At 25.4% G+C, this 27,509-nt stretch overlaps 1 protein-coding gene and 1 non-coding gene across 2 annotated transcripts in view; both read right to left on the bottom strand.

The window, feature by feature from the left end:
- The window catches only part of LOC135928213 (heme-binding protein 1-like), a 42,684-nt gene extending 17,246 nt beyond the window's left edge, over positions 1-25,438 (bottom strand). Inside the window, exons 1-3 of the mRNA XM_065464603.1 lie at positions 25,410-25,438; positions 20,769-20,956; positions 16,264-16,435 (exon numbers count right to left, since the gene is read on the bottom strand). Coding sequence (XP_065320675.1) covers positions 16,264-16,435; positions 20,769-20,956; positions 25,410-25,438 — 389 coding nt within the window. The remainder of the gene's footprint in view (positions 1-16,263; positions 16,436-20,768; positions 20,957-25,409) is intronic.
- On the bottom strand, positions 4,650-4,844 carry LOC135929218 (U2 spliceosomal RNA). The gene has a single exon (XR_010572525.1). It is a non-coding gene; the product is annotated as a U2 spliceosomal RNA (small nuclear RNA).
- Positions 25,439-27,509: the final 2,071 nt, after the last annotated feature.

Raw genomic sequence — 27,509 nt, 5'->3', positions numbered from 1 at the left:
ATTTTTTGTATTTTAAATTTTTTAAATAATTTTTTGTTTTTTTTGCTAGATTTTTTTTTATTCTCTGAGCCTCTACTTCAACCAATGCCCAATCAAGGAAAACGATAATTCTATATCCATGAACATTGAAGATTTTCTAGCACAACTTCTTATATTAGGTCGCAGATAATGTTTCCTACATTTCACGCCGGAAATATCGTCCCTTTTCGAGTATGCCATACTAGATTTTCTTAAAATTAAGCTATCTTTCTTCTTTCTTTCTTTCTTTCTTTCTTTCTTTCTTTCTTTCTTTCTTTCTTTCTTTCTTTCTGTTTTGTTAAATTTAAAGGTTAATATTTTTATTCAAGTTAAATTATTTCGTATAAATTTCATTTTTTTTTTTTTATAAATTGGATCAAATCCTGCCACGTAGGCATACAGGATTTTTTAGTAAATGGGGAAAGATTTATGTGTGGAATTTTTTCACCGTAAATATTTTTTTTTAAGGATAAGAGGAAAAGAGTTTGTAAAATAACTGACAAATTTGCTAAAGGGGAAAAACTCCCTCCCCGCTCCTCTTTGTTTACGCGAATGCCCTTGTCGATAACATAATATGTGTAATTTATATAATAGTTTCGTTAAAACGCCGGATCCAAAATTTGGGTCTTCGATACAAAACATGGGTCCATTTTTCTCGACCTGGATACAAAATTTGGGTTGTTTTTTGCGATTTCAACCCAGGGTCGTAAAAAATGACCATGACCCAAAATCTTGGTCTTTGTTTTTCGACAGACCCAATCGGGTTTTTATTCAATACGACCCAAAGTTGTGGTCTTTTATTTATATCCGACCCTAAATTCGACTCTATGGCTCAATCATGGTAGGGGTGTATATGATTAGAAAATAATAATGCATAATAGATTTTTTTAAAAATCTTTAACTTTTCATTTTTAATGGAATTCGAAATTAAAAAAAAAAGAATATATGATTCCATACCCTAGATGCACTTCCTCATGTTCATTATTTTTAATAGAGATTACAATATTTTATAACCTTTTTTTAAATTTTTTATATAGTTTTTATATTAATTAATAGTTTTTAAATCAAAAATATCTATTCTATATATATATATATATCAGAGACCTGCAGAGGTACCATTTGCAATGCCCGGCCCGGTTTTAAATTTTTCCGGCCCGGCCAGGATATTTTTTAAAAAAATTTTTTACGGCCCGGCCCGGATTAAAAATTTAAGGCCCATCCCGGATATTTTTTAAAAAAAAAATTTCAGGCCCGGCTCGGAATTTTTTAAAATTATATTCGACCTGGTATATACAAAAATTCACCTATGAGGTATTTTACCATATTTTTCAGCGAATATTATCGCTTATTATTTAAAAAATACATGTAAAAAGCTAATATTTTGAGAATATTATATTGAATTTATAAAAATTATAAAACTGTTATTTATAAAAATGGATATTTTGAGCATATACTATATTTTATATTGCATTTATAAAAATAAAACTAATATTCATAAAAATGGTAATAATATTTTGAGCATATACTATATTTTATATTGCATTTAAAAATAATAAAACTAATATTTAATTTATAAAAATGGAAAATATTTTGAAAATATAATATATTGTATTTAATTTACTATTTAATTTATAAAATAAAAATAAATCGCTATTTAAAAAAATGCATGTATAATAAATAGTATTTTGAAAATATAATCTAATTGCACAATATTAATATAATTTATTTTATAATATAAATTTTTAACAAAAATAATTGTATTATATAATATTGTAAAAAAAAATAATGAAAAATGTTGGATTAAAAACTTTCATGACTCAAGGTAAATATAATAAATGCAATAAATATTTGACAGTTTGCAAAGTAAAAAACCAGCATGATTGAAGAAACCCTATACTCAAGAAAGATATTGAAAATTCACAAATTATCATGAAGAAAGAGAAGCATATCTACCTTTTCAGGTTGAAGATTACTTCTTCTTTCTTCAAGAATTCTCGTAGTGGAAAAATTCCGCCCACAGCTTGCACTTGAAGCAGGAATTGCCAATTTTGCTAAAATTGGAAATTCGCTTCGATGAGCCGCCCACCACTCTAACAAATTATCCACCTTAAATGTTTCATCTATTTTTTTATTTATGTAATTATAATATTCATCATCGGGTATTGACATATTACCAGAATTACCATCGCAACGATTCAGTTTGTTTAACAACAGTCGTAATTTGACTGGTCGATGGTATTTTATTTACTTCCTGAGCCTCTTGTAATTTAATATAATCTTTTATATAGTTTTCCATCATCTTGCGATCTGTCCCTGACTATATACGTCTTGAATTTGGGACATAGAAAAAGAGAAATAAAATGATACTTGTGTAAAACAAATTTTTCAATTAAAAAATGCTTTATATTAAGTAAAATCAATTTTATTTCTCCTTTTTCGCTTTGAAAGGTATTACAAACTTCAAGAAGTGATATTCCTTTATTTGATTGTTTTGGTCAAATATATTCTAAAAATTTAGATATGAATTATAAAAAAATATATTAATAATACTTGAATATTGGGGCTTATTTAAGATATTCCTTTATTTGATTGATTTGGTAAAATAGGCCCGGATATATTTTAAAAAAAAATTTTTAGGCCCGGCCTGGCCCGGATATGTTTAAAAAAATTTTTTAGGCCCGGCCCGGGTATATTTAAAAAATTTTAAATACGGCCGGGCTGGATTTAGGGCCGGGCCTGCAGGTCTCTGATATATATATTAATCATTAAATAGTAGAGAAATATTTTATTTAAAAAAAAATACTTTTCTATAATCCAAAAATTAATAAATATAAGAAGTAATTATGGTCTGATCAATAAATTTTTGAATAATATAAGGGATACATATAAAAGGTTATTTTGGGTCGATTTTTTTATTAAGATTATAACCAAATTAATATTAAGCTAGTTTCGAGATTTAGCAAATAGAGATCCAAACATTTCTGCTATATACGTGTAAAAAATTTTTAATGGGGGCCGTTAAACAATGCTAATATAAAACAGTCTTCTAATTTTCGTGAAGTACTTGAATATTCTAACATAAATTTATCTGATCAAAATTATTTATAAGAGATATAGAACTTAATTAAAGAGTTATTATTATTTATACTAATACCTTTTAATTTTCAAGGAGACTCTTATATAGGACATAAATTATTTTTTCTGCTTAATATTTCCTTCAATAAAAAGTTTTTAAATTTAAATAATCAAAAAAAAAAATTATTCTAATTCTATAACAACTTTATGGAGATATTGATTTGATATAATTATTTTGATGCTATAATTTTTATTTGGTGATTTTTTTATATAATTTATTAATTAAAAATCACATTTTTTAAAAAATTTAAAAAAATAGTTATTTTTTCCCCATTTTTATTTAAAATATTACATAAATTTATTGAAGATCTTTACTGGCTAAAAGAAAATGTATAGGATATATGTAAGCACACTGAAGCAAGTTTCAGTTTAAAACAATCTAAGGATGCTATTAATGTACAAATATCTCCACATGTATTATAACATGAAATAGGAACTATATAATAATCTATGTTAGGAATAGAGCCAAACATCCAAGATATATTAAATGTACAAATATCATCACAAGTATTGTAACATTAAATTAGAACTATATAGTAATCTATTATTAGGATTTAGAGCCAAACACACAAGATATGTTAAATGATATAGTCAATCAGAAACAAATTTTTGAATTTAAAATGAAATTTTCCCTTCATATTTATAATTTTATATATTATTTTCATATTTATAATTTTATATATTATTTTCATATTTATAATTTTATATATTATTTTCATATTTATAATTTTATATATTATCTTCATATTTATACTTTTGTATATTTCTATAATAAAAATTATTATAAATTTAATGAATTTTGATAAAATGTGATTTAAGTCATTTTAGCAGTCTTCCTTAAATTAAATACAAATCACTCACACATTATAATCAAAACAAAACTTTTTGTTGCACTTTTTATTGAATATTAAATAAGTGCTATAACTTTGACAAATTTAAACATTCATAAGAAATTTAAGGTAATGGTAATTAAAAAATAAATGTATATAAAATTTTGAATAAGGGTTTCATACTTAAATTGTGTACAATGATTGCCTTCAATATCAATAAAAATATTTTGTAATAAGCTGTCAGCCTTAACAGTTTATAGAGTATTAGTAATATTTGTTTCTGAGGATTTATATAAGTGTTTAATGGATGAACATGATTATCTTCATGCATGATTTCGGGATTAAAAAAAATTTAAAATACTTGTAGGAGTGGCTATTGGTATAACTATTTTGGCGGTATAATTTTTATTTAATGATTTTTTTATTGTAAGCTAAATTAAAACACATTTGTTTTTTCTTAATTTCCCTTCTTTTAATTATATGTATTTTTTTGTTTTTAATATATATTTTTAATTCAATAGTGTATATAAATGTTCATGTTTTAATTTTTTTTACCGAATAAAGTTAATCTTAAAGCAATATTTATAGTTATTTTAAATTTCAATTAATTTTAAAAAAAAAACTAGTTTTTTCCCAATTACTAAAAGTTCTAAATTGATTAATTTATTGTTTTGGGCCACTCCTGGAGGTACTGCAATACCAGGTTGACCCTTAGGGGAGGGATGAGCAAGCCCAGAGCACCTCCCCAAAATTTCCAAAAATGAGTTTAATATACTGGTCCCCATTAGGGGACGTACCAGATATTAAGCTGATAAGAACAGATACTACACTTTGATCTTAGCCAAGAGGCCGAGAAGCGATAAACTTTTTCTGCAGAAACCCATCTCCAATATATGACATTTTTATTTTTCCTTGAATCCAGTTGCATTGAAGATCTTATGAGAGAGGAATTTTTACAATCTCTATTGCAACTTATTAGTTGATTATCAGCGTAAAAATAAATTATTATTGATTTTAAATATTTTAAGAATCTGTTTTGACTCTGCTAATAATTATTTTTTATTTACCAATATAACCCTTTCAAAACTTCATGCCACCTATTTTACATTAATTTATTGATAAAAGAATATTAGTTATTTAGGAAAATGTGTAAAAATGGATATATTATAATATATTTTTAATTAAATTATTTGTATTTTAACTTCTTTTAAATTATATTTTGTTATAATTATATTCAGATTAATTATATTTTTTAGTTTTTTCAGTTAAAAAATAAGATATCTTGCTACTAATATAATTTAGGTGTTTAATAAAATTTCAACAATTATATTTTTTTATATAGGTTTTTCATATTTAATTTTGGAGAGTAATATATTAATAAATGATATAAAAAAAATTGCTCATGATTTATAAAGTTATAGATATTCAAATGGATGGGCCCGATACCTATAACTATTCTTCCTTCCCAGGAAACTTAAAAATGATTTCACTAGACATTAATTAATTTAGTATTTACGAATCTCTAATCAAATTTATTTAATTAAGAATAATTATTAAATTTTGGAAGACCTTTTATATTCTTATATTCAATTTCTTTCAATGCTATACTCATTAACTCATTACAAAACATATATAGCTCGTGTGTAGTATCACACTCCTATAACTTCATTTTTGGGTTACAAGGTTTGTTGGTAATCCTTAAGAAGAAAAAAATCGGCATAATATGGAGGATTCATACAATTAACGTACGCTACCTTTGGGTATGTCTATGACCAACGTGCTAATAAAGATAAGGAAAGATTCCTAGAAACATATCTATATGTAATTCAATTGACAAATAAAAAAATTTAACACAACTAATTCACAGTTTGGCAATAGGAAAATGGAATGATTTTTTCTATGAAATTATAAATATGAATTAAATAACATGGTACCTTCAGAAGATAATTTTAAACATGTAAATTTTATTGATTGTTGGGGGGAATAATGTCCTAAAATAAAAAAATTTTATTGAAGCTATAAGAGAATGACAAGTAAGAAAAACAACTGCTTATATTAAGATTCCATCATTACATAAATGCAAATATATTTATTTTAAGTTTGCACAAAATATTTTATTTGACTATGATTAAAATATGTTAATAATAATAAATAAGAAAAACTGCTGCTTATAATATGATTCCACCATTATATAAATGAAATTATATTTTATTTTAAGTTTGCACAAAATATTTTATTTGTTACTATAATTGTAATATTTTAAGATATAATTATGAATAAGAAAAACTTCTGCTTATATTATGATTCTACCATTACATAAATGAAATTATATTTATTTTAAGTTTGCACAAAATATTCTATTTGTTACTATGATTAAAAGATTGAATGAATTTAAGTTATTACTTTTACTTTATTATCTTATTAATCAAAATCAAGTATTAGCTACCAAGCTTTAAATGTTTTTTTGTTCAAATGGTTCATGTTAAGGCCTGAAGGTTAACTTAAGGACAATTAGATACTAACCCCAAATCTGTTGAGAAAATTTAGCTTAATGTTTGTGAGTTTCAAAATCTTCACAAATTGAAGATTTTCAAATTTGAACATGCTCACAAGATTAACTCAATAAACCTAAGACAACCTATTATTTGGGAAATTTTTTAAAAATGAGCTAAAATTAATCAAATTGGCAGTGTTTTTATTAAAATGACAGTTGATAAAACAATTGGTAGGCCTTTTTAATTTTTGGGTACTCAATAGTTAATTTTTATTGATTGGGGCTGTATTTAAAATTATTTAGCATGTATTTTAAATTTTTGGTTAGTTTATTTATATTTTTCCAATTATTTTTATATACTTAAGGAATATTTTTTTAAAAAGAAATAAGATATTGACTTTGGCAACACCCTCACTTTGGAAATGGATTTAATTTTATAATAAAATCAATTGATAAATACTGTTCAGATTTATTTGATTACTAAGAAGAACCTGGTTTAAAAGAGGGCAAGGAAAATTTACTTTAGATGTAATTTAGTTTTGAAAAAAAGGGGTGGATAAAAATGTGCAACAAGAATTTATTATTTTTAATGATTTGATTTTAATAATGATAAAGTAACATTAATCACATCTCAATATTATACTCATGATATATGACTAAAATTTAAATGTCTTGTGATGTAAAATTAGAGAAAGAAATTATATTTAAAATGGTCTCAATCTTAAAATTATTATGGAAAATTTACAATTTTATTTCAAAATAATTACCTTTAATAGATGAACTAGAAACTTTTCAATGAGACTGAAAACAGAAAAAAATATGGGTATCAAGTCTAATCAAATTGAAAGGCTTAATCAAAAATCATATATACCAATTTATGAAGATGCTCAACACATAAGATTAAACATTTATAAATTTTCTATTTTTTAGATGTGCTCAATGACACAATGTATCAGTATAAACTACAATTCGGTAATGTATAATATTTTTTAAATTTATGTTATACTATATAGTTTTTTTTTATTATAAAAAGATTGTTATAACTTGAAAGTTTTAATTAAATATTTAGATACAAGTATCTTAAAATTTTAGAGTTTCTCAAACAATTAACGTATATTTAGAGCGTCAATCCGTTAATTAATATTTAAAAAAATAAACTAACTGCTAAATATGGAAAAATTGCCAAGATTGACATACTGCTATAAAAAAATTATAGAAGTTAAAGTTTACTAAGAATAAATAAAAGTTACGAGTTTAATTTTATTTAATTTATTTTAAAATTTTTACATCTATTTTAAAACTAAAATATCATGCTTATATAACAATTTTCATATTAACATAATAATTTATATAAAAAAAATCAATCTTTACGATTTGTAAAAAAAAATCAATTTATATAAACATAAAAAAAAACAATTTAAAGGTTAGTATTAATCGGTCATCATCAGAAGTACTAAATATGTATGGGCCAATATGTAATGGAAATATCCTCTATAGTTTCCACAATTTTTAATTTACATGTTTTTGATCAAATAATCAGGTTATCATTTTTAGAGTAATATTTTTCTTCTTAGTTAATAAATGTGTTTTGTGTCTATAATTAATAAAAGAAACAACTCTAGCAATGTTCTTCGGAAAGAATTTTTTTATTGATTGAAATGTATTTAAAATTAATAATAACTGAAATAAGGATAAGGACGTAGGATTAAAGATCAAAAAGATATAGGATATGGTAAGGCAACTTCCTATTCTAATTTTAATTCAACTAATATTATAAATTTCTCAAAAAAGATGAAATATATTTATAATTTCAGAATATCATTTTATGTTAAAGTATTTATTTTCCATAATGCAACACATATTTGGAAGAAATTAAATAAATCTTTAAAGACAACATTTAAAATGATCTCAAGACATTTACTCAGTAAAAATGTATGGAAGAATTATAATTATGGTAACCGAATAATAAGACTAATATACATCGCATCTATATAGGAAGGGGGGGGAGGTGTAGGAACAATTTAGCCAAATATTTTAAAGGAGGGGAGGGGGGTTTATGGATAGGAATTGATTGTATGGAGGGGGTAGTAGGGGATAGTGTTATCTATTACATCTTTGAAGAATGATTTATGGATAATATATTGCTATAATAATTCATAATTTAATTTAAAACCTATTGTATAGAAATAGATTGGTAATTATCTACTAATATAATATCCTAATATCTTTAAATGTAATATATAAGTTAGACATTCTAATAGATAACTAATATTTATTCCACAATATGTTATTGCATTATAAATATAGTACGCCAACGTCAAATAAAAAAACAAAAAATAATAATGGGCAATAATATTAATTTACTTTAGAATTAAATGAACAGTTATAAAAATTATTTGGTAAGCCTTTTAAAAATATTTTTATACTTACATAACAGTAATTTCAAATAAATAAGCAGTTGATAATTTTTCTTTGATATGTTCTAATTTTTTTGATAATTTTATTTTCGCAAAATTTGTTACATTAAAATATTTAAAAAAATTCCTTTATATTTAGATAAAGTACGCCTTGTAAAGGTTTCGATTTTCAATTGGATGTTTAATTTTTCTGAAACAAACTCATTGAAATTCTATCTTAGGAAAGTAGTTAGTGTTAAAATGTTTAGAGAGATAGGATCAGGTTGTTATAGTTCAAAGAAAATTTATTAATAAAATTTGGTTTTACTAGCATTTGAGAAAGGGTGGAAGTATCCTCTCTTCGGGAAAAACTCTTTGTATATTATGATGCTTCACATTATACTCATCTGGGTGCATGCTTGTGCACCACTCGCAATTCGTAATACCTAATTATCCTAACAGAACAACAGGGCTATATGACAATGTTAGCCCAAAAGATTAGGTGTTTCGACATTTTAAATAAACCGATTACTACATTTACGATGCTCCATATTTCTAACTTTAGCTTGATTATAATTCCTCGAACCATTTCATGCTCATTTACAACTTTCTATCTCTAATATAGGGGAGGCTGGAAATATATTAAGCCCAGATTTATGACGTAAATGGCTTATATTTCTAATGTAACTCTAATAAATAATTTTCTTGACCAGCAATATTTAATTGTATTATATTTATGCTTGCTATAATTATTATTTATGTTGAACAACATAAATATTTATAATGCTGTATATGATTTATACCTGCAAAAGTAGCTCAGTAGAACTTCATAATTTTTCAAAAATAAAAATTAATAATACTTTTTACCAATCAAATACAATATCAGTCAAAATTTATTATTTATTGATAGGAACATTACTAACTAAATAATGTGGTATAATTATAGATTCAAAGGAAAACAAAAAGTTTATCTCATCCTGACACACAACTTAATAGTGTCTAATGGGCTTTATCCAAAAAATGTAAATTTATCAATAAATATTATAATATATTTACAGTCAAATTGCTTTGCATAGCAAATTTCATACAAAAACAATATTACAAACCTTTAGATTAGGAAACTAATCAGTCTGCCGGTGAAATGGACTAATTGGTCTCATTTCTTAAAAACAATCCGATTACATTTTTTTGATAACCTTAAAATTTTATGAACTGACGTAAAATTTATTTAGTATGTTTAAATATGAATAGGAATATAAATATATTTATCATATTACTTTTTGTGTAAAACTCTCATTTAATGAGTATGAAAATTATATAATATGATGTAGTGATTGGTCATAAGACAGCTGTGCTGTTACAACATTTTATGCCAATATGTATGTTTTCTATAAAGATAATATAAATTTTATGTGGAAATAAATAACACCAAGCAAAGTTTCGTTCGTATCCGGGTATCACTCACTCGTCAAAATTATTTCCAGAAAAAAATAAAATCTTTGAAAAAAAAGATATTAGATATATTTATATTAAAATTTAAATTTAAACCTTGTTATAAAAATGGGTAACAAAATAAGACTTTCGAGACATTATGATTGATAGAGTGTTATATATTTTAATACGGTTTGCCCTTTTGGGGTCGACTATACCACGGTCTTCCCCTACTCTCTACACTTTAATCATCTTCTGAATCTGTAATCAGGTTATTCTCACCAGCAAATAGTTTTCCCCGTTGTGCCCACAAAGTACATTATTACTCGTACTTTTTCTATAAAAAATGAGAAACTCCCAGACTAGCCATGCTACTGTTCTCACTATCTAACATAAACTTTGTTAAAAAAAATTATAAATATTAGCAATAATTATACACAAATAGATTTCAGTTATACCTTTGAAATTGAAGGATATGATAGAATTGGCCAATGATATTCCTTTCGCACAATTTGTTTATAGATCAGTTATGACAGAAATTATTTAATTTAAAACATGAACATATATTGGAAATTTTAATTCATTATTTAAACTTTATTCAATTTAAATGAATAATCATTAAATTTTAATGAATTACAATTTATTTCAAAATAAGAAAACTAACAGATTTGTTTCGAACAAATCGTTATTCTTATATCCAATGTAATATATAAATTGTTGGATTATTTGAATTAACTTGTTAACTAATGACTTGTTTTTATTTTTTATATTAACACTTTCTTTATTTTAATATAATAGGATGTCTTTGAATATTGAACACAGTGGCGTCGCTAGGGGAGGAGGACGCACAGGGGCTCGAGCCCCTGGAAAATTTGAATAGCCCCCTGAAGCTAAAAGTTTAATGGAATCTTAACCACTTGAACTATAAATAAATTTTTTTGATTGCCCCGTGAAAGATTTATAATTCTATTAAGTAAAATATGATTTAATTTTATTATTTAAAAATTAATGACTATAAATATTTATTAAATGAATAATATTTTAAATATTAGATTAAATTAATTAATACATATAAATTAATTTTCACTATGCCAGCTAGCAATCAAATTTTGCGTTACAAATATAATATCAATACTCCTTAAATATTAATTTAGCATTAAGAGCAAAAGCTTAATTGACTATTTAAATTTAAATTATTTTATAACCCTAATTAAATAAATATATCATTTATTAATTGAAAACTAAAAAATTTAATATTGTAATTAGCAGAGTTGACTAATCAACTGTATATTTATTTTTAAATTTTATTATCATACCTATTCCTAAAAATATTTTCAAGGTTCAAATAAGTATAATAAAAAGTAAATAAGTAGACATATAGTTAATAATCCTCTATTATATACAGTTATTTATAAAATATTAGATAAAATGCCACTTTTATAGACGTATTTGACAGTTATAATATATTAAGTTAATATTATAATGAATTTTAATATAAAATGCTTTTGATAATAAATATAATAACAATTTGCTTTTATGTATTTAACGACATCTATTAAGTTATAAATAATTTTCAAAATTAAACATTTTATTATTCATCCTACAATAGATGTAATAAATTTGATTTTTTTTCTTTTTTACGTTAGGAAAGCTATTTATTTCTTTTTCAAAAAACAGTTTTGAGTTAAATTTTTAATTCAAGTATATTTTTGATATTTTTACAAACTACTATTATTTTAAGATATAATATACCAACTAGCGGTGGTGAGATAATATATAAAATCTTAATTGTTTCATCATATCATTCTGGCCCTTATTTTATAGTTCAAAGTTTCATTTCTAATATGACATCCTTGCCGTGTAAATAATAAAGGCTTCAATATATATGCACAATTATTTCTTCCAAAGATTTTTAGTGTTTTTATTTTATTAATTTATCCCACTTAATAAATTCTAATACTAGTTTACATCGTGCGTGAGTGCCATGGCCAGGGTTGCCATGTCTCCCCCCATTAGTGGGAGACTCCGGCAATTTAATTTACACGCAGATATCTCTCCTGCAAAACTACCGCAATTGGAAATCTCCCGCAAAAATCTAACGCAATTTTTTAATTTCTCCCGCAATTTTTTTCAAAAGTATTTTAACGTTTTTAATATATAAATAATGATTTTGAGAGACATTAATTGATTATTTTTATATATTAATAGTAAATTTTAAATATTTATTCGAAAAACATGTATAGTTTGTAAATTTCTTTCTATCCTGTTTTAATTTTATCCAATAATAAATCAACATCATTTCATTCATATAAGTCAGGGGAGTATATCAACATCGATTGCAATACCAAAATACTCTCAATAATAAATAATACAGATGCAACTACATTTGCGAAAATCGTATACATCTATCATGTATTAACATTCACAGAAGAGCTATATCATCACAATGTGGGTCGAATCTTTTTCTCATGATATTTAACGACTCCAATATAAGTTCAAACCTTACTTGTGGCATAACAAAAATGAGCAAGGCTATCACAAATGTTATAATGCCTGAATCCTAGAGGTCAATTTTAGATGATTTGAAAGATGGGCATCCATACACGATTCTGCGATTCTAACAGATGCATCTAATAAAGGAAATATTAAAACATTTCCCTCGATCCTTCGCTATTTCAACAAGAATAAGAACATTTCATTAAAAACTTTTAAAATTTTCAATAAAACTTTTAAAATTTTTTCCTCGGATAGTAAAAAATCCAACGATGTAGCTAGCCACATAATGGTAAATATAGGTGATTCAGGGTTATCAATGATTTACATGTCAGCTTTCTGCGCTGATAATGCCTCTGTAAATTTTGGCAAAAACTAAAGTTACTGAATTGAGGCAGCACAATAATGAATTAATACTAATTGGCTGTATATGCCATATACTACATAATTCTTGCAAGAAGGCAATGAATGTATTATCTGTGGATGTTGAAATAATTGTGATGATATGTTTTAACGAATTTAGTTAGTCAACTAAAAGAGTAATGAATTAAAAGAGTTGGTGAAGTGGTAATGATGTGAGTTGTTGCAATATATACCTATCACATTAACAGCATGTAGTAGATTTCCTACATGTAAAATCATTCCTAAATATACCTCTGCCATTCATTATTGAAAAATATTTTCAAAAATGTTATGATAGCTTTTGTAATCTTTATTTAAGAAATATATTTTTAAAGGTTTATAAAACTTTTGAAATTCTATCGATGGCGGGTATTAGGAACATATCGCAACCAACATTGTGCTGACTCAATTCTGTAAATATCTATTTTTACCAAATTCACTGAGGCATTATCAGGAAAGGCTGACATGCAATTTATTGATAATCTCAAATCTGCTATATTTATCATTATATGGATAGCCATGTCTTTGGATTTTTCACTATTTGAGGGGAAAAAATTTAATAGTTTTATTGAAACGACCTTGATTTTGTTGAAATATCAAGAGAAATATTTTAATATTTCCCTTATTAGATGCATCTGTTAGAATTGCATATGTATGCCCATCTTTCAAATCGTCAAGAATTGACCACCTGGATTTAGGTCCTAAAACATTGATGATAGTCTTGCTCATTTTTGTTCTACAAGTATAGTTTTCATTTATATTAGTTAAATATTATGGGAAAAAGATTCTACCAACAATGTGATAATAAGTATCTCTGTGAATGTTGCACTACATGATAAGTGATTAAAATTGACGCAACTGTAGTTACATTTGTATTATTTCTTATTTATGGAGTACCTTATTATGTATTTAAACATGATACGTGATAATTAAGCGCCTATCCCTATAATGTTATACCCAATTGCGGTCGTTTTGCGGGATATTCACATAAAATATATTTTTAATTGTAAAATTAAAATCGTTTTTTTTAATAAAATTTTATCTTGTTTACATTCTTTTATATTTAAAAAAATCGTTGGTTTTTTTTTATAAATTAATATATTCTAATAAATCAAGACGTATTTTATTTTTAAAAATAATTACCGACTTTGTATTTATATAAACTATTTATAAAAACAATAGGTGGATAATTAAGTAAATTCAGGCCCGCAAAAAATTTTTTTAGCAATTTTTATATTTCTACCGCAATTTTCATATTTCTCTCGCATTATACCAAATTTCTCCCACAATTTAAAAATTTTGACCTGACAACCCTGGCCATGGCTATTACTGCAAATTAGCCAGCATCTATTATTTGTGTTGCTATGTAATTTAAGATTATTACTACAACGGCTGAGAGCATATGATTGCATATTTTAGATAAACAATAATGGTCAACTGTGTAGTCGTTTATATATCATTTAAAATGGATGATAATCTTTTAGAAATTTAATATCTCACAATAATTTTCTCGATCATCATGTTATCTAAAAGGAAGCTCTAACCACTTACTAGTTTTATGATTAGGATTGGTCCTTTATACTCTCTTCTTCAAGAATTGTTGATTTCCTTATTAGTCCATTTTATAAATGTGTAAAATGGTAACAGAGAGTAATATTAGTTTGTTAACCTTTTGTCAATGTAAGTTGCTAAGAATAAGGCATATGTATGAATTAATTAATCTTTTATCACTTCTAATTAGATGCAACTTTTTTTATATCAGCAATCGAAAATATTTTATACTGTAATAAATAGATTTTGTAATAAACAATTTTATTTTTAGAAATGTCTTGTATTGTTTTAATTATTTATATGTTTAATTTGTATGCATAATAATTAGAAAATTAAAATTCAGAATAATTGAAGAGTTAACAAATTAAAAAAAAAGTATAATATAATAATATAAAACCCGGCCTAAGGCCCGCAAATTGGGGGTATGGGGGGGGGACGAAGCCCCCACAATTTTTTTTTAGTTGAGTCCCCTGAGATTGTAAAGGATAGCGACACCCCTGATTGAGCTCTTAACTTATCTTTTTTTTTATTATACGAAGCCATTGAAATTTGACAAGAGATGTTTTTTATATTAGAAATAATAGGCCATGACTAAAATAAGAATTGCTATAAACTACGAATTGCCAGGTAAATTGCGAATTGCCATGTCTAAACTACGAATTGCGTAAATTATTGTTAAATTTAGATAAAATTATGGAAGATTGGATGACTAAACTACGAATTGCCGTATATAATGTTATATTAAATATGAATAAACTACGAATTGCCGTATTTTATGTTAAATTAAATAGAATAAACTTGCCGTATTTTATGTTAAATTAAAATGACTAAACTGCGAATTGCCGTATTTAATGTTAAAATAAAATGACTAAACTACGAATTGCCGTATCTAATCTTAAAATAAGTGACTAAACTACGAATTGCCGTATCTAATCTTAAAATAAAGAGACTAAACTACGAATTGCCGTATTTAATATTAAAATAAAGTGACTAAACTACGAATTGCCGTATTTTATGTTAAATTAAAATGACTAAACTGCGAATTGCCGTTATATAATGTTAAATTAAAATGACTAAACTACGAATTGCCGTAATTAATGTTAAATTAAATTTTCTAAACAATATATTATGTTAAATTAAAATGACTAAACTACGAATTGCGGTTTATAATGTTAAATTAAATTAAGTAAACTACGAATTGCCGTATTTAATGTTAAATTAAAATGACTAAACTACGAATTGCCGTAATTATTGTTAAATTAAATTTTCTAAACAGTATATGATGTTAAATTAATGACTAAACTGCGAATTGCCGTATATAATGTTAAATTAAAATGACTAAACTACGAATTGCCGTAATTAATGTTAAATTAAATTTTCTAAGGTGTATATGATGCTAAATTAAAATGACTAAACTGCGAATTGCCATATTTAATGTTAAATTATAATGACTAAACTACGAATTGCGGCACACGGGTATTCTAAAAAAATACTCATTTTTCTTTAAAAACACCTACATAAGGCTAAATTATCATCGATATCTTTAAATTCATCACTAGATATATCTGACATATCATCTTTAGTATATTGTGATAAACTATTTGATGAAATTTCTGAGTAATCATCTTTACTCGAAACAACGGATATATCGTCTCCAGTGATCTGTGTTAAATTATTATCAGAACCTAAAATATTCGATTTATAATTTTTGGTCATTAACGCAATATTTATCTTAGGGATATCTGTATATCTAGATTTAAAAGGCATCGCACAATGAGCAAGATCGTCAATTGAAATATCCAAAAAATCTTCAAACGGCTTTTTTAATATTTCTTGAATTTTATTTTTTTTTGGTGAGGAAGATTTTTTAATCTCGGTATTGATATTTATCAATTTTGACGTTATTACGTTTTTATCTATAGGTAAGACCTTATTACAGCTATCTGATCTATCTATATTCATATCAATATCTATATTATCTTCTTTTTAATATAAAAAGGCAAAATGATTAATAACGATATGCTTTATAATAAGGGGATTAGTCGTCGTCCAAAGGATGGCACGATTAATGGGCTGGTCAATCGACACACCCCTACCACGTATATCCCTGTTATAAGGGTTATTTGGAAATATACTTTCCGACCTAAATGGTTCCATTAAACCAGCACTAGTTGCTTAAATTTCTGGCAATCCAGCCCAAACATCGATGTTTATAATAGAGTTTAATATTTGTTCATATGAAGTTTCAAAATTTAATAAATCATTTTTTAAGATATAATTGGGACTATTGAAACTATAATATTCTTAGTTCTGTATCACTTCTAGAGCTGCCTTAACTCGAACAAATATATATAAATCAGAATCCCTATATATAGCCAGAGATATTGCTCGATAAAAGCAATTCCCGTCACCCAATACCCTAAGGGGTCTATATTTTTCTAAAATATTATCTCTTTGATAATATTTTAAAAAATTTATAGCTATTTTATCTTCTTCACATGTATTAATATTTATAGCTCTAGGGTGAGGTTTTAAATTATAAATAATAATAAATCTAAGCTCATTAGTTGCTGTTTTTTTATCCGGTGAGGATTTTAACCTGGCTAGTGAATCTGTTTATTTGTAACAATTTTTACAAAAAAAAGGAGCTTTTAAAGAGGCCCAAATCATACAATATGCCAAGGGTGCTTTTAGACAGCCTTTGTGGATTCTTAAATCACATATTTTACATAATATTGTATCATGAATTTTTCCCTCAGGATCTAAGGGATTTTTACATTCTTGGCAAATCAATTTCCTGTTTTGAATATATAATATAATATTTATAAGTTATGTTAACCCATATTAGTTAAATTAATAATTTTTATGTAAAAATAATTTACATGTGAATTTTATATAACTAATTTATAATGTTATTAAATCATAAATATAGTTTGATAAGGGAGATCGCGACTTTACGGCATGATAGGTAAAAAGGATAATGTCCTTAACTCTTTCATTTTTAGACCTAATTGTTTAAAATTTAGTGAAGAGACTTATTCTATATATATACTATCTACTTTATGTGAATTTAATAGTATTGGTAAAGAGCTGAATGTTTGGATAGCTAAAATAGCTTCGTCTAAACAGCTTAAAAATTAAGATATAAACATCATGAAGAAATGAGTGAAAATCTATAATATTTAAGAAGGCTTAATATAAAAAATAATATATCGAAATTTATATATAAAAAAAAAATTCTTAAGGGCTTTATAATTTTAATTTAAATCTCCGCATCGCCACCAGCCTCCAAATAAAAAATAATTATTTTATATTTAAATATATTTACCTCATAATTCTATAAAGGTTTGGTTCATACTTTTCTGAGGTTAACATCAAGAGAAAACTCATTAGAATATCCTGATGAAATCAGTAATAATAAATTATTCCAGAATTAAATATATAATTGTAACTCCTTAAAATTTTTAAAGGTTTAATTCAAAATGTCACACCAAGCTCACCTGTAAATGATAAATTATTGATCCTATATATAGATACAATTTTTATTATGCTCTTATATAAGGTTTATTTCAGTAATAAAATATAAAATTTTGGACATTAAGGCATAGGTAGTAATTTAACACGATCTATTTATTAATAAGTATGTTTTTCACTTTTTCAAAAATATTTGAAAAAACATAAAACCTATTTTTGATCCAAGTTTTCAAAAAAAAACACATTTTGGATTTATCAAATATATTTATTTCTTATTGATTTTTTTACAACCCTATAAAAGACATCTTAATAAATCGAAAAATTTAACACTCAAATCCTGTAAAATGTATCCTATCAATCCTTTGAAAATTAAATATTAGATAACATAAATTAGTTTGTTTATACTTAAGATAGAACAGATTTAGGTTCTTGCAAATTTTAAGAGGAAGTTCTAGTTAATAGTTTAAAGATTTAACCATCATTAGAATTTAATGATATTATGCTTAACTTGAAATATATCGTAACGTATTTTTAGATAATATTTTTTTTCCCCATATATTGTTAGGATAGGTATTACAATCGTTCCGATATAACAGAAAATCAGGATTAAACTATGTTTTAAAAAATGAAAACAAAATATGTCTAAATTATTTAAGATTTAAAATTTGCGAAAACACCTTTTATACGAGGCAAAAATATGCAAAAAAGCATTCCAAGAATGTATTCTAAATCGGATCAAAAAATACGCGAAAATGGCAATACGTATAAACCAAGTAAAATAGCCGTAATGTCAGAAAACCGGCCCGATCACGAACAAATTTTTTCATATATATCCCGCCCGAAGCAAATTTTTTTTTACTAAGAAAAAAAAATATACTATAAAAAAGTTATTGACGCCTTTTTCTTGCAAGATTTTTAAAAAATGTCAATTTATTTCACGAAGGAAAATTAATATTTAAAAAAAATTAAGACCCAAATAGCCCGAACCGTAAGGCCCCGGTCTTTTTCGGGTTAGTAGATCTCTGAAATAAGAATCTAATAATTATTAAACATCGGGCTGGTGGTGTGCCAAAAGCATTTTTTACACAAATGGACATAGGGAGATTTTATATAAAAGCCATCGGCAAGCAAGTCAATGGACCGTTAAAAAATTATTACGATCTAGGCATTACTAAGTTCCATTGTAAAATATTTTAAAGCAAAATAAAAAACTTACGAAATTCAATGAGATATTTATAGCAAACAATGGGTCGGGCAGTACAGACTTCTTTTGATCTTGTATAGGATACGTTTAAATTTAAATTATAAAAATTATATAAATTCAAATTATTTTTTGTACTTGGCGGCTAAAATTCTCAGATTGGTGTTGACAACGATAAGCAATATATTTATTAATTATATTTATTGATTTTTGTTATTGCAATAAGATTGAAATTTAAAAAAAAAGATGAAAAATCGGAGATATGATTTATTAATCAATATGTAGAGCTTGCAAAATAAAAGTTTTTCTTATTTTCTCTTCCTATGATATATGGGTAATTAAAATTAAATGTGTATTTTCAGAAAAATTCTTGTTAGGTGAATGACGGTACATTTTCATTAATATTAAATAGAACAAAAATACAATAAAATGAAAAAAGCTTATTTATTTTGAAGGTTTTTTTAGTTTGTGAATTTAATTTATTGATGTTTTGACAGCCTGGCGTTTAATTCAAAACTAGATTTAGGCAGTTATACATTAATTCGAATGGGGTTTTTTCTTCTACATTTTAACATATAAACTTTTTTTGAGAAGTCGAGTGATACTTTTTTATTAGTATTATAATAAGAGTATAGAGTAAAGAGCTAAAAAAAAATGACACAGATTTATAAAGATAAGTTAACTGCTGTTTTGAAAAAAAAAGTTTTATGCGACAGTTCAAATTTGAAAGAAACTATTATAAATTTAAACTTATTAATGTTCACATATTTTCTCCGGCAAGTATCCGACATTTAACCATTACCCAACTATAGCCCTGAACATTAAAGAGTTTATCGTAAGATATGCTGCCTTAATCTAGCTCTCTGAGAAAAGACGTTAACAGTGCTTTATTTTTTTTAAATTCTTATCCTAGTTACTATAAGTAAGAAAATAGTAATAATTTTTTTAATTGTGTTTTGTTTGTGGCATATTAGTTTTTAGTTTAGTAAAATAGTAAGAAGTAGTCGAATTTATTTATTTATATTTTATGTAATATTCTATAAATAATTGTTCTTTTTGTTATAAAAAAAATTAAATATCAAGGTAGTTCTAAAATAGAGATTTTATTAAACCAAAAAAAAAAGAAAGAATACTCAAAGAGAGGCTTGAATTTTTAATATCATCGCTTTTATTGTATTTTTTTTATAAATATGATAAAAATATCATTTTAGAAAAATAATCAAATCTATCAAAAAAATAAGCTTATTAATTTATAATAATAAATTTTTATGGAACAAAAGGAGGGATTATTTGTATTTTTTTTTTGGAAATCAATAAAAAATAATAATTGGGATTAGAATTACCTTCGATTTCGGAATGGTGATCGTCCAAGGGTGAAGGTGATTTGTGAGGTTCTTGGATTACGCTATCTTTTGGATTTTTGATAGGTATAGGATGGTTGTGTTTGGGATTAGTGCTAGTTACGTACAACTTTTGAATGGCGGGTATATAGCTTAGAGATATGTTTATTTTGCAATTGCATGATACTCCCCTAAAAATAAAATTGTGTATTTAAACATAAAAATTGACAAATTTTTATTTTGTTATGCAGTTAAAAAAAAATTAAATTATAACATATAAGTGCGATAGAAAAGCTTTGGCAGAACTATATGCGTAAAATTTGGGGGATTTATTGATTCATTCCCTCACGCAAATGTAAGTGACACCTCCGTATTTAAACTTTTCGTCAATTATGACCGCTTTTTATTTTCGGCGCCCCCACCCTCATACTACTTTTGATCCTAAATATGGCGCCGGTTTGCTCTTGAAATGCGGCGAATTTTCTTTCGAAATCAACGAAATCCTCGAAAGTTTGATTACCGAATATCTCCTTGAATTAAGGAGATATGTCATAAAATGTCATGATAATCACGTGAGAATAAGGGTACACAGAAAGAACAATGTTTAGTTTAAATTAGGATAGGAAGATGAGAATTTAATATTTATCCAAAAAAAGATTAAAAGCTACGAAAAAAACATAAAAATGGAAATTTTAGAAGATTTAAAAATGGAAATTTTAGAAGATTTTTTTTTTTTAAATTATAATTATATTTTAATTTTTTTTTGTTTTTCTAAAAAAAGCCAATTAATAACCAAAAATGCAAATTATTATTTAAAAAAAAATATTTACTGTATTTAAAGATATTTTAGGATGAACGAATGAATAAAATGTGACTAAATTTTATTTTTGGAAGATTAACTGGAATTGATAAAATAAAATACCATAAACTATAAGTAATATTAATAGTGTTGTTAATCGACTGAGTCGAGTCGACTTAGTCGAAAACTGAGTCAAGTTTTGGGTCGAAAAAATAGACCCAAACTGACTTGAGTTATGAACTCGAATCGTGAACTCAAGTCGACTCAAGTCGTGAACTCAATTCGACTCGAGTCGTGAACTCAAGTCCACTCAAGTCGTGAACTCAAGTCCACTCAAGTCGTGAACTCAAGTCGACTCAAGTCGTGAACCTAAGTCGACTCAAGTCGTGTACTCAAGTCTATATACTTGAGTCGACTAGAGGACGAATATTTTTATAAACTTGAGTCGTCGACTAGAGGACGAATATTTTTAAAAACTTGAGTCTTCTGAAGTCAAAATATAATATGTAAATTCAACTTATACTTTTTATTCTTTATTAATTAATAAAGTTTTACAAACATTTTTTATCTCATGAATATGGTTTAAGTTTATAAAAATATTCGTCCTCTAGTCGACGACTCAAGTTTATAAAAATATTCGTCCTCTAGTCGAAAACTCAAGTTAATAAAAATATTCGTCCTCTAGTCGACTTGAGTTTACTACTTGAGTTCACGACTCGAGTCGACTTGAGTTCACGACTCAAGTTCACGACTCGAGTTCACGACTAAAGACTTCAGACTCTGAGTCGGAGTCGGGTGAACTCGATTTTTTAACAACACTAAATATTATATAAAAAAATATAAATTTAAATAAATTATGCACAAATTAAAAAAATATAAAATTCTTAAATTTTTTTTTGAATTTGACCATATTTGACCGGTCAGAAATCGGTCGACCGAATCGTATTTGACCGGTCAATTACACAAAAGAATGCAAAACGAGAAGCTCTAATAATACAATCGTAAAACATGTGTACATTTACAATTTTTATTTTTTTTGATCAAAATCAGGTTTTTTATCATATTTAAAAAAAAATATTTTTTCCTCTTGGTTCATATATCATAATTATGTTTTGTTTTTATATATACGTTCATTTTCGATAAATAATGATTTACGATAGAGGAGTGTTGAGATTGGAAAGGGAACGGGAATAGTTTACGGAAGGAAATTTTTCTATTGACTGAAATGTTGTTAAAAAATTTTAATAATACTGAAATAAGGTTAAGGAGTAGGATTTAAGGTTAAAAAGATATAGGAATGGGATAGGCCAACTTCTTCTTCCAATTTTAATTCAACTAATAATATGAATTTCTGAAAAAATAATTTAATGAAATATATATATAATTTCGCCAGAGTCCATTTTCCATAATGCATAGTGTATTTGGAACAAATTATTTCAATCTTTAAAAATAGCACTCTCAAGATATTTACTCAGTAAAATTTGTTAAACAGTGAATATGGAAGGGATATAAATATTGGAATGTCCTAACGTTCCCCTGTCCTAAGAATACCCCACCCCGGTCTCCCCTATTATTCTTAAAGAAAAGGAAAATAATTATACGCCCCCCCCCGCACCATCTTTAAAAAGTTTTATTGCTTTCCATAATTAAAATAAAATATTTGTTTATTAATCTATTTTATATTAATTAATTAATTTTTTTACATATTATTTTCTATTATTTATAAGCATATTAATTCAAAAAATTTCAAGTAAGCCCTTTAATTTTTTTTAAATATACCCGGGCCGTGCCGGACCTAAAAAAAATATTTTTTTAATATATACGGGCCGGACCAGGCCTAAAATTTTTAAATCCCGGCCGGGCCTGGTCATAGTGATGGTATAAATCGAACTGAAAACCGTACAAATCAGTCCAACTGATAAACCATTAAAAATCCATAATTGGGGGGCCAACTTCACGGACCTGCCTGTTATGATATTGTTTATATGTATCATTTTTTACGATATGAATTTAATTATTTTCATATGTCTTTAAACTCGTATCACGTCAATACCGCGAAAATTTTACCGCGAAATGTATTATCGCGAATGTCGATTACCGCGAAAACATATATCGCGAATGCATTATCGCTAATGCATTATCGCTAATGCATTATCGCTAATGCATACTTATCCACTTACTTCTTAATAAATATTTCATCTTTATTATGTTTTTATATTTTAAATATATTGGGAACAATAAATTTGTCACCTTATTGTAATTCCTAGCTGATAATATTTTTCCCGATCTCTATTTTTCTAAAGAAATTCTTTAAACTCACTAGTTATATTGTAACTCATTTAGCAAGTTGAGACCTTTTTCAAAAAACGAGAAACCAGCATAATTGACGTTTCTATATTTATTTAACGTAGCGTTTTTAAATTTTTGTAACTCTAAAACACGTCATTTGCTATTTATGAAGTTTTGTATCCTCGGGAGAGATTGACCTCTAGTTGAATAGATCTATTGATTCGCTATCGATTGATACCCTATGTTAGACATAACTTATTTCATAAGACCAATAAAAGAACATTGGAAATTAATAATCACACTAAAATTAAAAAGAAATAAAACGAAACGCACGTAAAACGCTTTTTAAAATAAGATTCCTCTTTATCACGGTAAAACGTGATAATACGGTATTATCATTCCTTAACTTAAAACCCTAATTTTTTTAGTTATCCCTTTAAAACCCGTGATGATCCCGGATAGTTCTGATCCCTTTAAAAATTACGACATATACAAAGTTATTTCCCTGTACAATGATATGTAATTTCATTCCTGATATAGCATAAATTTTAGTCTCGATAAAAAAAACATAAGGTATAAATTTCATTGTAAGATGTGCAGGTAGGTTTTATCGTAACTAGTAGCTTCAACGAGGAAATATTTAAATTATAACATGAATGTGTAATCCAATCGTTAATCTTTAAAATAAAATATGAAACAAAACTAGATGAGTTTATGTGATAGTTGATTTTCTGACCCAGTCTCTGGCCATAAGATATATAAGAATTATATTATAAATTAAAAATTACAATAAATATATTAACATCTAATTTTATCATATATTTTAAAAATTATTATCTGGATGTTTATTCACCAAAGTTTTAAGCTTCATTTATTAATTAGACTAAATCCATGGACAACTTAATAGTATAATGATAACGCTAAATAATACTATACCTAACAGGATTATATTTTTTATAAATATTATATTTTTTAAGAAAATTCGATTACATATATGTGATAGTTGGGACACTCATGAAATAGAGGTCTAAATAAATTTTAATGCTTTTATTGGGGATAAAAACTATGAGGAGACAAAGATTACATAGTTTCGATATGAGTCGCTTGACCCTGTCTAATGGCTATAAAATCTTGGTAAATTATAATTCTTATTTATTTATAATTTAATTGAATAAACAAAAACAATATATCAAAAGCACTGTTAACGTCTTTTCTCAGAGAGCTAGATTAAGGCAGCATATCTTACGATAAACTCTTTAATGTTCTTTGCCGGAGAAAATATGTGAACATTAATAAGTTTAAATTTATAATAGTTTCTTTCAAATTTGAACTGTTATATTTATAAGAAAACCCCTGAGGTCAAAGTGATAAACCTTCGGCTAAAAATTGGCTTAAATAGCTCAAAATATTGTAATTGCCCAACTATGTTCAGGAAAATAAAATCATTTTCGATGATTCGAATGGGGAATTTATTTTTTTAGTTTTATTATTCTAGGAACAATGATATTAGTTTATTAATACCGGTTCTTTATCTTGACCCATTAAGACCAATATACTTTTGATGTTCAACAAATGATTCCTCCATCTTTTAAGAAGGTTTTATTATCTATTTTTAAAAAAACTAGCTGTAATTTTATACTACCCTATATAATACCGTGAATATCTCTATCTTGGACGCCATTTTTTTTTATCTTAGCGATTATTTATATGCATCACATTTTTTGTTGTTAAAAAACTGTTTTAATTTATTTAAATGTGATTTAAAAAAATAAAAAACATTAGGCTACATTTTTTTTACAAATCTCATTTTATATATGAGATGTCAACCATAAAATAATTGACCTTCTTTTACAAATAATAATTAAGACTACGTGACAGCCCCTGCCAAGTATTTGAATTTTTAAAAAAAAATAATTATAAAACTATAAAAATATTATTGAACAATATTTTATTCCATCATTAAAATTTGTTTAGGGGGGAGTTTTCTTTGAAATCATTTTGAATAAAAAAAATATAACAACTGTGTTATATAACATAATTATAAATAAAAATATCAAATACGCACGAAATTTAAATCTTAGATTTAAAAAAAACTAACAAATAAGAAAAAAATATTTAAAAGATTTGTAAATAATATTTTATTTTGTGCATCATAATAAACGCCACAAATTCTTGACATTTTTTTATAAAATTAAAGATCTATTATTTTATGATTGACATTCATTTAACCAACGAGTTAATTTTTTTTCCTTTTAAATTTATTCATTTATTTAAACTTAACCTTTGCTAATGAATCTTCTTCTATTAAAAATTGATGAAATATTTCCCTATGATAAATTTAATTAATCCTTTAATACTGATTTAAAATCAGAGGGATATCTTCTTATATAATAAAAGGCTTGTCACAACTGTGACATTATATAGTCAATTATTTTACCTGATAATAGTCAATTATAATTTTGTTAATATACTATGTAATATTCAACTTCTTTATTAATTATTTGACGTTTGTCCTACTTAAATAGGGAGTGATTCTTAATAATATTTAATTAATATTAACAAATTCGGAAGTATTTAAGTTATGTTAAATTGTAGTTTTAATCTCCATGATATTTAGCGCCATCTATAATATTATATTTTATTTTAAATAGCATTATATTTCTAGGTTGAAATGTAAATATATTGTCTTAATTGATGTCAAATATATTGTTCTTTCTATATATCTATAATTTATCTATCTATCTATCATAGCAATTTTAAGCCAATTTAGATCATATTAGCAAAATGGATTTAATCTCCTATAAATCATGGAAAGCATTTCAGAAGTATTTTGAGGCAATAGGCAGGAAGGAACATTAGTATGAAAAAAATGTTTGCAGATAATCCTACAAGAGCTAAGGAATTCAAATCTATAATATATATATTCAATAAAAATCATCATAGCTTAAACATATCAAACACGTATTCATAAACCAAATTGAACCGCCATTTTCAAAAAAAGAATTTCAATACAAAAAACAATTACAAAACATATAATAATATAATAATTACAAAAATTGATATTTTTTTTAACAAACACCACATCGAGCAAAACCTTCAATCATCATCAGTAAATAATTATATTTTTTAACAGACACCACATCGAGCAAAACCATCAACCATCATCATCAGTAAATTTTATTTTAAAAAGGTTAGCAGGGATCAAGGCAGAAAATAAAAGTTTTAGACGTATATTACGTGAATTTATTGATATTTAAATTAAAAAAATATAATGATCACATATTCAAAAATAGTTTGCTATATATATTGACAATGTAATTTATCATAAATTGATCTTTTTTTAAAAAGTTAAAAATAAAAAATTGAACATTAGTTTGTTAAGTGATTTATAAAATATAAAATTTAATATTAGTTTATAAACAAATTGATTTAAAATAAAAAAAAGTTGTTTTTAACAAAAAGAAAGAAACAATTTTTATTACATTTGAAATATTTAAGTTACACCATAAATGACTTAAGGATAAAAAAAAAAATAATTTTTTAAAGTTAATATTATTTAACATATTTTATACTTTCAATTTACACATCTTATTTCCAGTTATTTACGGCAAGTTACGAGCAAGGAAAACATCGAAAAAACGACACCACATCATCAG

Source organism: Gordionus sp. m RMFG-2023, chromosome 4, assembly GCF_954871325.1.
Source record: "Gordionus sp. m RMFG-2023 chromosome 4, tfGorSpeb1-WG-v2, whole genome shotgun sequence".
Lineage (NCBI taxonomy): Eukaryota > Metazoa > Nematomorpha > Gordioida > Chordodea > Parachordodidae > Gordionus > Gordionus sp. m RMFG-2023.
This window is presented reverse-complemented; position numbering and strand designations above follow the sequence as displayed.